This window comes from Dipodomys merriami, unplaced genomic scaffold (assembly GCF_024711535.1).
Source record: "Dipodomys merriami isolate MVZ:Mamm:240054 unplaced genomic scaffold, mDipMer1.0.p SCAF_6, whole genome shotgun sequence".
Taxonomy (NCBI): domain Eukaryota; kingdom Metazoa; phylum Chordata; class Mammalia; order Rodentia; family Heteromyidae; genus Dipodomys; species Dipodomys merriami.
Window position 1 is genome coordinate 39,977,144 of NW_027206179.1, and position 15,090 is coordinate 39,992,233.

Consider the following 15,090-nt stretch of genomic DNA (forward strand, 5'->3'; position numbering starts at 1 on the left):
CTTATGAACAAAGCAACTCAGTGCTTTTGTAAAGTTCTATTTGTTTGAATACTGTCTATAGCTATTTCTGTGATTCAATTTCAGAGTTGATTAGACACAGTATAAAACCATATAGAGTTTTAACTGAAGTAAATAAAATTGCCAAAATAAACTATTTACTAAATAAACTCACTCACTCTGTAGGAAAAAAATCACCAATTCTTAAGCTAAGTTGAAATGTCATCTATTTTAAATCAATAAATGAGACGGACTTTATGTACTACTAATAAAAAATATGCCAGCTGAATTATAGAAAGCCATCAATTGCAAGAAGCATCCACATTTTTAGAAATGCTAAAATGTGAAAAATGCACATGAGAATTGATAAATTATAGATATGAACTACTTGTATCCACATCGATAAATCTCAGCTGTTTTGGAAGTGGCGCTGTAACTCAAGTGGTAGAGTGCTAGCCTTGAGCTGAAGAGCTGAGGGCAGCGCTCAGGCCCAGAGTTCAAGGCCCACTACCGACCAAAAAAAAAAATCTCAACTGTTTAATATTCAAAGGTAGAATAGCTTGCTAGAATAATTTTAACAGCATAATGTTATTTGTCTTCTCCTGTTTGGCTAGCACTGAACTACTTGAGCCACAGCTCCAGTCCAGCTTTTTTGCTGGTTAATTTCAGATAGAATCTCTCAGATTTTTCTGCCTAGGCTGGCTTAGAACTGTGACTGTCAGATTTCATCTTCCTGAGTACCTAGAATTTCAGGTGTGAACCACCAGCACTCAGCTATTTTTAAACCTATGATATTAAGAATTCCTATGAATGAAGATTATATATAGATAACCTAAATGAATTGGTGAGCTAAATAAAACTGATGGTAGAACTATTACATGGAAGAAGGAAAAGGAAGACATGGGAAATTGATCTTATTTGTAATGTTCAGCTAGAAGATACTTTATTAAGAAAAACTAATTTTAGCTTAGAAATATAATCATAAGGAAATTACAAATATGTCAAAATGTAAGAAACTTAATTTTTAAAAGTATCGAAACAAAAACTGAAATGTGTCAAAATATTAATACTGGTAAGATTTTATGGTAGAAATTTGAGTGATTACTTTTTTATCACAGTTCACAATAACTCTAAAGAACTTCATGGGTAAGTAAGAAAAGATGAGTCATACTTTCTGTCTCAATCAAAAGAGATTAAGGTTTGAAAAAAGGTACATGCTAATCAATTACCTGACATTGCAAACTAATCCTGTTTTTCTGCTGGAGCATTAAGATTAAACAACATGCAAGTCAGGACCAAACTTTATAGTTCAAACATTTTTCATAATAGTAGTACAGCTAATCTTTAAATACAGTGCACTTTATTCTTGACCACAAGAAACCACCACCTAGGAAAGTTAAATGTCAGGTGCATTTTATTGCACAGAAATAGCTTGCTATGAGTCATGTTTTTGAGGTACTCGTGCCATTTCTTTCAGCCTGACCTCACTTGTTTTGAAATGCGCACTGTGATTCTGCACAATTTTATGTTACTGCATGAAATGCAGACACTCTTCAATAGATGTATATTGTCATTTGTCTAGAGCAGGACTTTCTAAAATATTCTCTGTAAGGGGTATTCAGAAGTCCAAGACTGTGAGGTGTTCATTTACTACCATAGGATTTTTTTTCTTCCTGACTAGGGAACTTATTTACTTAGCATTGTTTTCACTCAGTTTGGGTTTAAGTTTTGGTTTGATTTGGTTTGATTTGGTTAAGTTTTTGAGACAGTGTCTCACTGTGATCCCCAGGCTGGCCTTGAGCTCGCTCACAATCTTCCTGCCTCAGTCTCCAGAGTGTGAGGATCATCAGAAATAAATATGTTATTTTCAGAAAAAAATGATGGACCTGGGGAAAAAAAATACGTTACGTGAAGTAAGTCAGGCTCAGAGAAAGGACTTTTCACTTATATGTGGGCGTTTAATCTAAATTATAACTGTGTAAACATATACAAGGTTGTAAGCATATATACACAAACATATTTAACTAAAGTATGGTATATGCAGGGAAGGATTCCAGTGGTATAACTGAACAACGGATTGTTTAACAAAATGAAAACCAGGAAGCTATTATGTGTGTTGTTGGGGTAGGGGGACCAAGGGGGAGCATACCAATGGAAAAAGGAAGGTTGGCAAATGTAGACATAATATTCAGTATACAGATGTGAAAATGGAGCTAGTTAAATTGAGGGGATGGGTAGAGTTGGGAGAGATGGGGGAAATGATGAAAGGGAGACATGGATCAAGATGCACTAAACTCATAGATCGATGGGTTGAATGGAAACCCCTTTGTACAATTGCTTAAGGATAATGAAATTTTTTTTTAAAAAAATCTTTTTAAAAAGAAGAAAAGAGAAAAGAAGATACGTCCAAGGAGGTGGTGGCAGGGAACGTGGACACGAGGATCATGTGGCTGTGGGGTTTGCCACCCCATCATGAGACCCAATTCTAAGCTAGACCAGAGAGAGAGTGACAATGAGAGAGGGGGAGGGGGTGGGGGGGAAGGAGAAGAGAGAGAGGAGAGAGATTGGGAGGGGAAGAGAGAGAGGGAGAGAGGGAGAAAAGAAAGCTAGAAGACAGAGGAGAGGAGAGAGAGGGAAAGGGAGAGGGAGGGAGAAAAGAGAGAAGACAGGGAGAGGAGAGGAGAGGAGAGAGAGAGAGAGGGAGAGAGATGTGCTTCTTACACCATGACTCCATTTTTCTGTTTTCCAGTTCAATTTCACCATTTAGTATCGAGAGCACAAGGCGCCAGAGACGTTCCGAATCCCCCGACTCCAGGAAACGGCGCATCCACAGATGTGATTTTGAGGGATGCAACAAAGTGTACACAAAAAGCTCTCACCTGAAGGCTCATCGGAGGACACACACAGGTACAGCTCCACGGGCCCCTCACCTCCGTGTCAGTGGGAGCCCCATAGGGCGCTGCCATAAGTGTGCTCTTGTACTGCTGTATACTGCTATCTGTCGAATCAGTTTCTTGCCTCTGGACAAAATGCATTTTTACAAGCCAGGTGCTGGTGGCTCATGCCTGTAAGATGTCATGGATAAAGAGAGACTGTTCAGTGCTCGGATCAATCCAGAGCTGTTCATGCTCTTTACTGTCTTTATCCCAGATCCTAGACACTGTTTTTAAGTCAGCCTCTTTATCATGAAGGCAAAGATTGCATGTGATTCACAGTTTCCATCCCATTGGGAGATTGTGATTACAATCATACAGGAAGTGTGGACTGTTCTTGTTACTGACTTTCTATGGAGTCATTTCTGCTATATGAGTGATCTGTCATCTGTGAATCATAACATATTTTGAGTTCTTGTTCTAGAACACATTTTTGCTTCATTTTCACACAGACATTTCTATTCATCTTATCCCTGAGAGAGGCAGTGAGAGAAAGAAAGGAATTATTTATTATTATTATTATTATTTTGGGTCAGTCATGGGGCTTGAACTTTGGGTCTGAGCTCTTCAGCTCACAGTGAGCACTCTACCACTTGAGCCACAGTGCCACTTCCAGTTTTCTGAGTAGTTTATTGGAGATAAGAGTCTCACAGACTTTCCTCCCTGGCCTGGCTTTGAACCGCAATCCTCAGATCTCAGCCTCCTGAGTAGCTAGGAGCCACCAGTACCCAGCAGAAAGGATTTTTAATCAGGCACTATTAAAGGATTTAACTCCATGACACTGAAAGATTGCATCTTATGAGTTTTAACTTAGGCTGTGAGAGGAGATGTGGTATCATTTATATAACACAATGCAAAGCATTATACACCCTGAATGCTGAAGGCCAATTAACTAGCTTGGCTTTATTAATAAAACACAGTCAGAGTTGAAGGGTCACGATGGACTTTATGCATGGCAGAGTCAAGTATGCTTCCTACTGGAAGTATCCCTGGCTGGTCATCTCACAGAGAAGAGTCACTGCTGCGTACTTTCTCACACACTTATCCCTATTTCCTGTTGTTCGATTTTCACAACAGCCTAGTAGATGCAGCTGGTAGGATCCTGTCTCCTCCAGCATGGCTCCTGGCTCATTTTCTCACCATTCTATACTTCACGTAACATCTTACTCCTCTGCAAGACATGCTGGGTAAAATTCCAGGGCAGAGACGTGGTGTCTTTACAGTGTACAGTTTCCTCTTTGGCTCTCGGAACCTTCTGGATGAATGTGATGCCTTCAGAGATCACCTTGAACTTCTCCATCACTGCCCCTCGTGTTCCTCACAACACTGTCCTGAACTCCTCATTTCTCCAAAGCAGACACTGCCCGTCCTCTGTCTGTGCAGATAGCTCAGCTAATCACTGGGTCCTTGTATGTCTTCATGCCACATGAAGGGAAGGTGTCTCATTGGTGGACTTTTCTGTTACATGCAAAACATTATTTCTTTTGCTGCTGGCTAGATGTAGCTCGTCCCTTGTACCTATAATCACCATCTTTCAGACCAAACATGCAAGGTTGTATTGTAGTTGCAGCTACTCCTGCAGGGATGGCTTCCCTGGGGATCAGCGTATAGACAGGCACTGGCTGGCTACAGGACAGAATTTTCATTCTGGTGTCATTATCTTCAGGTTGCACAAAACGTTTCCACTCTGGGAACTATTGTGTACACATGGTATTGATCAGGACCCATCATTCTAATCAGCCAAAACCCCTCGCCACCCATCCTGTTAGCTTTCTTCTTCAGCTTTTCCATCTTTGCCAACTTAATTGATGGATGTATTGGCTAGGACAGGTTCAAGGAAAATGCCCTGAGACAGCAAGACCCTGGAGAACTCATCCAGGTGGGTCATCATTCTGTAACTAATAGCTTAGAACCACATCATGGTGCTACCTCCAACCCAAATGTGTGTATCTTACAGCCATCCACTTAGCAGACAGAAATAGTTGGCTCTGTAGATCTGAGGTTTTCCAACTGTGTAGACGCAACCAATCTTGGATTGAAAATATTAAAAAATGAAAACTTTCATCTGTAATGAATATGCATAAATCTTTTTGTCTTGACATTCTGTAATGACATAGTGGCTATTTATGTATCATTTCCATTGTCTTAGATGTTATAGGATATCTGGAAGGGAACCTGGCATATTCAGGAAGATGCCTGTTAGCCATATGTAAATCTGTTTTATATGAGTCTTGACCATCTAGCAAGTATTATATCTGAGGTAGCATGGAATCCCAAGAGATGACTCTAATCTATTGGCATAGACAGACTCCTGAGCTATCAAGTAACTTTTTTTTTTGGGGGGGGGGGAAGAAAAGGTCTTGATCTACATCCCAGGATGACCTTGAACTTATCTCTGTAGTTCAAGTTGGCTTCAAATTTGTGATCCTCCAACCTCAGCTTCCCATGTGTTGGGATTATAGGCAGGCATACACCACTACACTTGGCTCAAATATCCATTTTTAATATAAATAAAGAATGAGACAAGGGGTGCCAGTGACTCATACAATCCTATCTACTCGGGAGGCTGAGGTCTAAGGATACACCTGCCCAGGCAGACAAATTCAGAATACTCTTATCTAAAATCAACCAGCAGAAAGCTAGATGTAGAGACATGTTCCAATGGTAGAATGCAGTGAAAAAGCCAGCCAAGAGTTTGAGGCCTTAATTTCAGCCCCAGTACCTGAACAACAACAACAAAAAGAATAGAGGGAGGGAGGGAAGGAAGGAAGAAAAAAAAGGAAGGAAGGAAGGAAGGAAATTTGATTAATTGCCTCAAACTGGTTCAAAGTGAGCCATGTTGGATTCTGATTTATGATTATACAAAAGGTTTCATAAAGTAGTGTTCAAAATGAAATCAAAGCTAGTTGTATAGAAATTCAGGTTGGGTTACATGCTTTTAATAAAGATCTTCTTAACCTTAACTCTGCTTTAGGCATATTGAGTAAGTTATTGCGTGTGACCAGTAATAATGAATGACTTATGAAAGGGCAGAAAACAAGTCCATGAGATTCTTAACTCCAATAAACCACTAGAAAACTAGAAGTGGCTTTGTGGCACAAAGTCGAAGAGCACTAGCCTTGAGTGAAAAAGATGAGAGCATCCCGGCCTTGAGTTCAAGCCCCATGTCTGACTCTCCCTAAAAAAGATACATCTCAGCAGCCACTTACATGGCAGATGTCATATGGTGTCACCAGTGTCATTTCAGTGACTCTTCTACATGATTGATAGTGTGTAGTGTGTTTAAATTAATAAGCAGAGTATCTAGAGCAATGTAGTCAGTCAAATCTGTGCTATGAATAAGTAGCACTCTAGATTTCCCTCATTTTAAGGGTTGTATTAAATATTACATAATTTACACTTGCCCTCCAGATAAATAAAGCTGGTTGTATAGAAATTCAGGTTGGGTTACATGCTTTTAATAAAGATCTTCTTAACCTTAACTCTACTTTAGGCATATTGAGTAAGTTATTGTGTGACCAGAAATAATGAATGTGGAGTTGAGGTTATAACTGATGACTTACGAAAGGGAGGGGAGTGAGCTTAGAATTAAAAAAATAAAAATTCTAAAAAACAATGGTTAGAGAAACTTGTAAAAGTGCACCACAGGAACACTCAGGCGCCAGTGATTCCTACAGCCACTAGATGGCGCACGAGACCCAGATGTTGAGTGTGAAGAGAGAAAACGAGCTCTCCTGGTGTGTGTGACACCATATGAAATGGAACGTGACTGTCTGTTCTGCAGACTTTGGCAGTTTCATGATGAAGGAAACAGATAAAGTTAAGCTTAAAAAACGGTTTAAAAAAAACTGTGCTTGAACCCTGTAAAAATACTCCATGTCAACTGAATCTGGAAATGTTTTATGCTCTTAAATTAATATCAAATCTTCTCATCTGTGGTGCTCTATAGCCAATATGCTTTAGTGTTCATTTTAATTACTGTAAAAACTGTAAACCTGTAATTTTTAAAAATTGCACCAATGGCTCTTGTCCGTAATCCTGAGTTCTCAGGAGGCTGCACTGTAGGGATCATGGTTCAAAGCCAGCATGGGTAGGAAAGTCCAGGAGACTCTTATATAAAATTAAACACCAAAAACCCAGTAGAGTACTAGCCTTTAGTTTAAGCCCTAGCATGCGTGTGTACACACACACACACACACACAAAACCAGGAGATCATAGCTCATGCCTATAATCCTAGCTACTCAGGATCTGAGAATCTCGGTTCAAAGCCAGCCCAGGCAGAAAAGTCCCTGTGAGACTCTTATCTCCAATTAACCATTCAAAACCCAAAAGTGGTGCTGTGGCTTAAAATGGCAGAATGCTAGCCTTGTACAAAAAAGCTTAGGGACAGCACCCAGGCCCTGAGTTCAAGCCCCACAATTGACAAAGAAAAAAAAGAAAGAAAGAAAAGAGGTTTATTTTGGCTCACAGTTTCAATTCAAGGTTCAAGTGTCCTATCTGATGGGGTTCTTCTTGCTAGTAAAGTCCTGAAAGGGCTGGAGTGGGATGGGATATGGGGAGATGAGGGAAAGGACTAGACTGACTGGTCAGACCCACTTGGTAGCTCACACATCCCATTAGCCCATTAATCCATCATGGTTGGATTAACCAATGAGGGTAGAGTTCTCTTGGATGTCCTGCCTCTTAAAACCTCACAGTGGGATTCAATTTCATCATGAATTTAGGAGGAATTTAGACACATGAAAGAGTGTGTGTGTGTGTGTGTGTGTGTGTGTGTGTGTGTGTGTGTGTGTGTGTGTGTGTGTGTGTGTGTGTGTGTGTGTGTGTGTGTGTGTGTGTGTGTGTGTTAGTATTAAGGCTGAATCTCAGGGCCTAGACACTACTCCTTAGCTTTTTCCACTCAAGGCTAGCACTCTAACGCTTGAGCCATAGCTTCATTTCCAGTTTTTTGCTGGTCAGTTGGAGAAAAGAGTCTCATGAACCTTCTGCCCAGGGTGATTATAAATAAACCACCATCGTCAGATCTCAGCCTTCTGCGTATCTAGGATTACAGGCAGGAGCCACTGGTGCCTGGCTTGACATGAGAGAATTATAACCAAAGTACAGCTTAAGTTTGAACTCAAGAATTAAGTGTTAGAAACTGACTGTCACTTCTAACTGGTAAACTTAGAGAAGCTTCCTAACTTGTATGAATCTCAGGTTTTCTTTTTTAACTTTGAGCCAAGTCTTATAGAAAAATAAGTCTTATCACATAATTTTATATCTCAAATACAGTGACTAACATAGCATAGGGACTCAATAATTATTTGAATTAGAATTATATGCATATAGATATAGCTGTTGTTTTATGTTACTGTGACCCGAAGACTCAAAATTTTAAATCCAGACAATTTAGTAATTGTATGTGTGTGTGTGTGTGTGTGTGTGTGTGAGAGAGAGAGAGAGAGAGAGAGAGAGAGAGAGAGATTTAGAGAGAGAGAGAGAGAGAGAGAGAGATTTAGAGAGAGAGAAAGAGAAATTTTAAATTTCTAGTGCTGGGGTTTGAACTCAGGGTCTTATACTCCCATGCAGCACACTTGCCTATGGCTAGTGCTCTGCTGCTTGAGCCACAACCCCAGCAAAGCTTTTAGCTTGTTATTTTAGAGAGGAGTCTTGAAGCATTTTTCTACTTCGGCTGGCTTCAAATCTATCTGCCAGGTCTCTGAATAGCTAGGATTACAGGTGTGAGCCCCTGACCTTTGGTTTATAATTACATAGTCTCTTCAGTTGAGACTCTACTAAATCTAAAATTTATGCATTGCAGATGTTTGGAAGTAAAGCTAATTATTGTTTCATAAACCCGTTTTGTCACCATAATACTAAATAATGTTTAGAGGATATATCTTTAATTCTTTCTAAAACATTGCCATATTCCACTTGAAAAGGGAGTCATTTATATTTATTTATTTATTAAGCATTATCTTGATCTCTATCGAAGTTTTTTTAATTAAAAAGGCAGAAAAATGTATAGTTCCATCTTCAGTGAGCTCTTCAGTAAATATACTAGAAAAGACTCATCTATACGGTCATGACAAAGGACACCATTCCTCAGCCATACCTGTAAATGAATCTCCAGATGTGTCTGGCAGAGAGGAACTTTTTCCCCCTGCCTGAAGTACCTCATTTTCTTCTTCCTTTCTAGTTCTTCAGTGGGTAAATGTAAAACACCTCAGTATCATCTTGTCTGTTCAGTTCTGTGACCAGTCTCCTTTCCTGCGTGAGCAGACACCCCATGCTCCAGGACCCCCTCAGCTCTGTACATTCTGTTACAGTAGTTTGATGGCAGAAAAGAAGGGTACCTGGGCAACACTGAAGCCATGGGAATATCAGATGTGGCAGCTGATTGGCTATGAGTGTAGGGGTAAGGAAGGCTTTGGAGATGTCTAGTGTGTGTGGTTAGGAGTAAAGAATGCTATTCACAAACACAGATAGAGCGCAGGTGGAAGGATCTGCCATGTCCCAAGCATGGTGCTCAGCTGTACTTTCCACACTTACATTGCCTACGTAAATCCCTGGAAGGAGGTGGGGCTAAAGTACCTGACCATGTCTGGATGTTGGAAAAGCAGTAAAGCTGGGACTGAGGCCCTGGTTTCTCTAGGCCCTGTGCCATTGTCATCATACCCAGGCTCAGACAAGCTTGCTAATAGTCTGCCTAAGTCATCTCTTTGCCACAGACAGATTGCTATGCCCATCTACATGGCAGCACTGATGTAACATTTCCCTTTCAGATACACTGAAGTAATGAGATAGCCAGAGAGTTTAATAGTCTTATGTTTAAGGCTTTTCACTAATATGAACTCCAACCTATTAAAAATTTACCTGTTAGAAAGCCAGTGAAGAAGTGTGAATCAAAGGCATTCATTATTAACTAAGATTAAATGACGCTTGCTTGGTGCATAGTCCTTTGCATATTAATGGAGTAATATAAAGATAAAGACAGCCGGGCGCTGGTGGCTCACGCCTGTAATCCTAGCTACTCAGGAGGCTGAGATCTGAGGATCGCGGTTCAAAGCCAGCCCGGGCAGGAGAGACCGTGAGACTCCTATCTCCAATAAACCACCAGAAAACCGGAAGTGGCGCTGTAGCTCAAGTGGTAGAGCGCTCGCCTTGAGCTGAAGAGCTGAGGGACAGCGCCCAGGCCCAGAGTTCAAGCCCCACGACCGACAAAAAAAAAAAAAAAAAGATAAAGACAGTCTGGTGTGGGAGACAGCCTCATGTGCTGTGAACAGCACATGGGAGAGGCAGGAGGTTGCTTACCTGGGGACGCTGCCACAGTGGCAACTGAGGAAGGAATTGAGCCTGTCTGGAGTGATATGCATGGTATCTCCTAAGTAAACACATTAGCGTACCCCCTCACACTAGGACATTCTTTCACTTGTTCTGACTCTAGATTAGTAATGACAAGCTATGGATATGTTACAAGAATTGCTCTTATTTTCATTAATGGGGGAAGAGGGAGTTCCTTAAACCTATCAGAGAATTACTAATTACCAAACATGCCGGACCTAAGATGTACAATGAATAGTCTGAGTACAAGTTAACTGTGTTGTATATGTAGGATTCAATTTTGATTCACTGTTGGTATGAAAGTTTTACTCTATTGAACGAAGTTTTCCTAAATTTAGAAAAATACATTACTAAATGAATTTGTGGGTTTGGATTCTATTGATGTTAGCAAATAGATCATTGATGAATGGTAGAAAATTAAAACTATTATGGTGTCTTGAGGGACCTCTTTCTGCTTTGGGATCTATTGTATCTACATATCCATCAAAGCCATGTGAAGAGAGTGAGGGGTGAGCTGTTCTAACCATGTCCTTTTTTCATGTTCTATCTGAGAAGAACTATATATTTATTGTTCGTCATCTTATCTGGAATGGCAAACTTAACTGCTATTACTAGGATCTTTTCTTTTCTTTTAGTTTCGTTTCTTTTCTTTTCTTTTTCCTGGTTGTGGGGCTTGAACTCTGGGCCTGCGTGTTATCCCTCAGGTCTTCAGCTCAAGACTAGCACTCTACCACTTGAGCCACAGAGCCACTTCCAGTTATCTGGTGATTTTTTGGAGATAGGGGTAGCTAGGATTACAGGCATGAGCCACTGACACCTGGCTGACCTTTCTATTTTTAATGGAATTACTAAATAAAGATAATAAGGAACTATATTAGTAGGTAATATAGTCACCACTAAAGAATATGTAAAATGTTTATTCATAAGGCTCAATGTTAATTCAACTAAAAGGCTTCGTAACTAAGAATTCAAAGAATTACAAAGTAAATGTATTGCCTTAAGGATGAAAATAAACAGTGATAGAGCATTTGCCTCTTGTGCTAAAAGCCTTAGGTTTGATCACAGCATTACACACACACACACCACACACACACACACACACACACACACACACACACACGCAAACAAACACACACACTTAAACACATTAAAATTGTGTTCATATGAGCAACAAAATACAAGACTAAATTATGTTGGTAACCTTAAAAGATTTTTTTTAAGATGGGGTTTCATTTTTTGTAGAAATAAGCTGTATGCGTAGCACTAGCTTAAATGAGACTCTCAAATTTCTTTTTCTTTTCCAAAGTATGTATTCTAATTCATTAGACTAGAAAAGATCATAGAATGAATAGAATGTGAGCAATTCACTCTGTGTCTCACAAAGTAGATTACTTTTTGCTGCCTCTTTGTTCTATTTTTAAAAGGAAAGGAAGTATTTGAGTTACAGTGGTTTCCATTCAGTTAATCAACAAGTATTTATTAGTATAAAGCACTGAGCTGGGCCCTGGGGATACAGTGGGGAAGGGGACTTTAGGCCATTTTCAGTACAAGGCAGAAAATAAACAGGAGGAGCTAAAACATAATACAGGAAAACAAAGGCATAAAACTAAGGAAAGGTAGACCACCCCTGTGGAAATAAACTAGATAGGTTAGCTGAGCAAGGATTCCATGTGCAGAGCTGGCAAAAGGAATGATCCAACTGGGGCAATGAAGGAATACTAATTCTCCTTCTAGACTGAAGAGTCTTAGAAATTTGTCCAGCTGGAGAGATGAGTAAGTCCACATTGCACTCACAGCAGATCAGAAGATCGGGTCTTATTTAGATGGTAAATCATAAACAAGTTTGGACATATCTCTGGTCTTTGGAGCAAAATGGAGTTGTAGATACTTTGGGATCTTTCTTTTGTAAGCTATAGTGAATGTTATGGGAACCAAGGAGAAACTTGAGTTGGTGAGAAGAAAAAGACAAGATCTTGGGACAGGTAAAAGGTAAAGTCTCAGCAAAAAGAACTGAAGGAAAAAATAAGCAGATGCAAAGGAAGAAAATGAGTGTTGTCATCACATGGAAATAGAAATTCAGGACAGCCAAATAAAAGAATGTTCTTTGACTTTTAAAGTCTGTACTGCTAGTATGTTTGTGATAGGATATTTTAGGAAATAGGTTGTGTAGTAGCCATGCTGTTTTGTAAGTTGGAACTCAAGTTCTCAGTCTGCTTGTCCAGTTTTAACCAGATATTCTGGTTTATTAAAGCAGTGATTTGAAATGTGGAGTGGAGTTGTGGTTAAGTAAGACACATATTAACTAAATGACTTGGTGAAGTAGAGTTATTGCAACTGAGCCAATGGGAAGATGTCAGAGTTACATGGGTTAATGTCCTAAAGCTCTTAAAAGACAAGTAAGGTACATGGAAAGCATTGTATGTTTCACAGAATAATATTTTAATAAAAGTATCCATTATAGAATGGCATGGATAACTAATTAGGGACCTACTTGGAGTTAGAGTCAGAAATAATTTAAGTCAGTTCAGACAGTTTAGGGGGGTTGGAGGGCGTAGAGGCCAGCATATTAATGATGTGTTTAGTTGAATCTACAAGACAAAGTGAATCAAACACGCTAAGTAATACATTAGTCTGTTTGATTTATTCAGTGATTTTTAGCCTTCGAATGTTTCCAAAAGTCTGAATCCGGATAGGTAACAGTTAGCCAAATATCTTAATTCACTTCTTAAAAATAGCAAGCAGGATCTATTTTTGACCTATCACTTGTATTTCTTTGTAAACGTGGACAAATCTTGGATTTCCTAACTACAAGATGACATTTTCTTTCTTGAACATTTTGCATTCATCAAACACAAGGCATGTGTAGCTTTGCGCTCCGTAGCCACACATTAAGAGTAGGGAGCATGCGCACAGTTGAAGAAGCTGTGTTCTAAGCAGCTGGACTCTCCAGCCTCTCTGATCCAGCAAGCAGCGGGCTGGAGATTGGGTCTGTATTTATTTGGCCATTCCTTCTGCCTGATTGTAAAGATAAAGATAGTTTATGCCACCTTAACCCCCCAAAAGACAGGTTAGCCTGGTCTAGTCATGGCTGACTCAGGTAATCTCAGCTAACTTTCTTGGTCTCAGCTTTCTGTTTTCTCATCTTGAAAGTACCTAATTTCCTCCCAGATCTAGATTTCTGTGAACTTTCATGAACTATTTTAACAGAAACCAGAAGACAAGATAGGCATCTTGATTCTCTGTGTGTGTTTCTCTCCTCCCCCCACCCTCGTATGCAAATTCCATTCCTCATGAAACAGATTGTCACAGCAAATATGTTGAGCCTTGAATGTAATGAAGATCATTTGTCAGTGTCTGGTCCCTGTAACTTTATAAAAGTTAAACAGGGACATATTTCATAAATGCACTTCTGAACCTAAGAAAATGCCTATGCTTCCTGTTGCCAAAGGTGTTCTTTTCGTTGCTTGAGAAAATAACAGAAGCTGATGAGAACACCGTGTTTTGTTTAACGCAGGCCTTTTGAACTGCACATTCCTCCTAAGTGAATGTCTCACCCGTCATTTTCATACGCAAGGGCACCTGCCTTTTGTCTCAGTGCACATTTACCTTTCAGCAATTCACAAGCTGAAATGGGAGGTGCCTGAAACAGTTATTTTTGTTTGGTCAGTTTGGGGAATCCATTCAATACTTGTGTTTTCTTTAGATTGTATTGTGCCTTCTGCTGGGTAAATGTCATGGAAATGCGTTGAGTGACTCTTAATCCTTTCCTTTAACTAAAATGGAAAGAGAAAAACCCTCTCATAATAAATCAGTGTGTATTGACCGTTTCAAGAAAAAAACCTCTGATGTGAGTTTGTTATTTTCCCAGGACACTTAATTAAGTGTCCCAGAACATTTGCTTTATTTGAATAATACTTGTGAGAACAGAGTAGAAAAGGGAGAAAAAGGAGAGTAGTAGAGGGAGAACGAGAGGGAAGGGGAGGAGAGAGGCAGAGGCAAGGAGAGGGGCAAGGAGAGAAATAAAGAAAAACTGACTGCTTATTTATATAAATTTGCATTTAACATGAACTCCAAATGTGGAGTTGAAGGATTTTAGGACAAAAAAATATCAGCCAGGGACTGGGAACATGGCTTAGTGGTAGAGTGTTTGCCTAGCTTAGACCAAGCCAGGTTTGATTCCTCAGTTCCACATAAACAGAAAAAGCCAGAAGTGGCACTGTGGCTCGAGTGGTAGAGTACTAGCCTTGAACAAAAGGAGCTCAAGGACAGCACCAGGACCCTGAGTTGTTCAAGCCCCAGGACTTGCAAAAAAAAAAAAATTCCTTTTTAAGACTAAAAGTGGTCAGATTGCTTTATTAATATAAATATAGTGAAGATGGCCTAAGAATTTGTGATGATAGAATCACTACAGAACTGAAAACCTAGAAGTTACAAAACTGTACCCCAGAGACTAGCAGTGTCACCTAGTTAGCCCCCAAGATTTTATCTGATGACCTTTGATTTTTCTTTATATACTGATGACTTCATGTTTACCAAAAGTCCCAAAACGTATTGCTAATCTCTATCTATATAGCTGTCTATATATTATATATGATATGTGTATTATAATATATACATATATACACATAATTACATACCAATAATATATGTATATTATATATTGTTTGCATATTATATAGATTTTTACATATAATACATATATGTGTATATTATAAACATATTATATATATGTGTGTGTATTATATATATTCTCTTTTTTTCCCAGAAAGAAAGGGAGAGGGAAAGAGAGAAAGGAAAGCTAAAGGAGAAACTGGATCATAACTTTTCCTCACT

The 15,090-nt window shown here is 39.4% G+C and overlaps 1 protein-coding gene across 7 annotated transcripts in view; it reads left to right on the plus strand.

Annotated features, from left to right (window-relative positions):
• LOC138814056 (Krueppel-like factor 12) overlaps positions 1 to 15,090 on the plus strand; it is a 713,678-nt gene that overhangs the window by 684,403 nt on the left and 14,185 nt on the right. For all 7 annotated transcript variants that reach the window (XM_070002854.1, XM_070002850.1, XM_070002849.1 and 4 more), the window contains one exon: positions 2,747 to 2,904. In XM_070002854.1, coding sequence (XP_069858955.1) covers positions 2,747 to 2,904 — 158 coding nt within the window. The remainder of the gene's footprint in view (positions 1 to 2,746; positions 2,905 to 15,090) is intronic.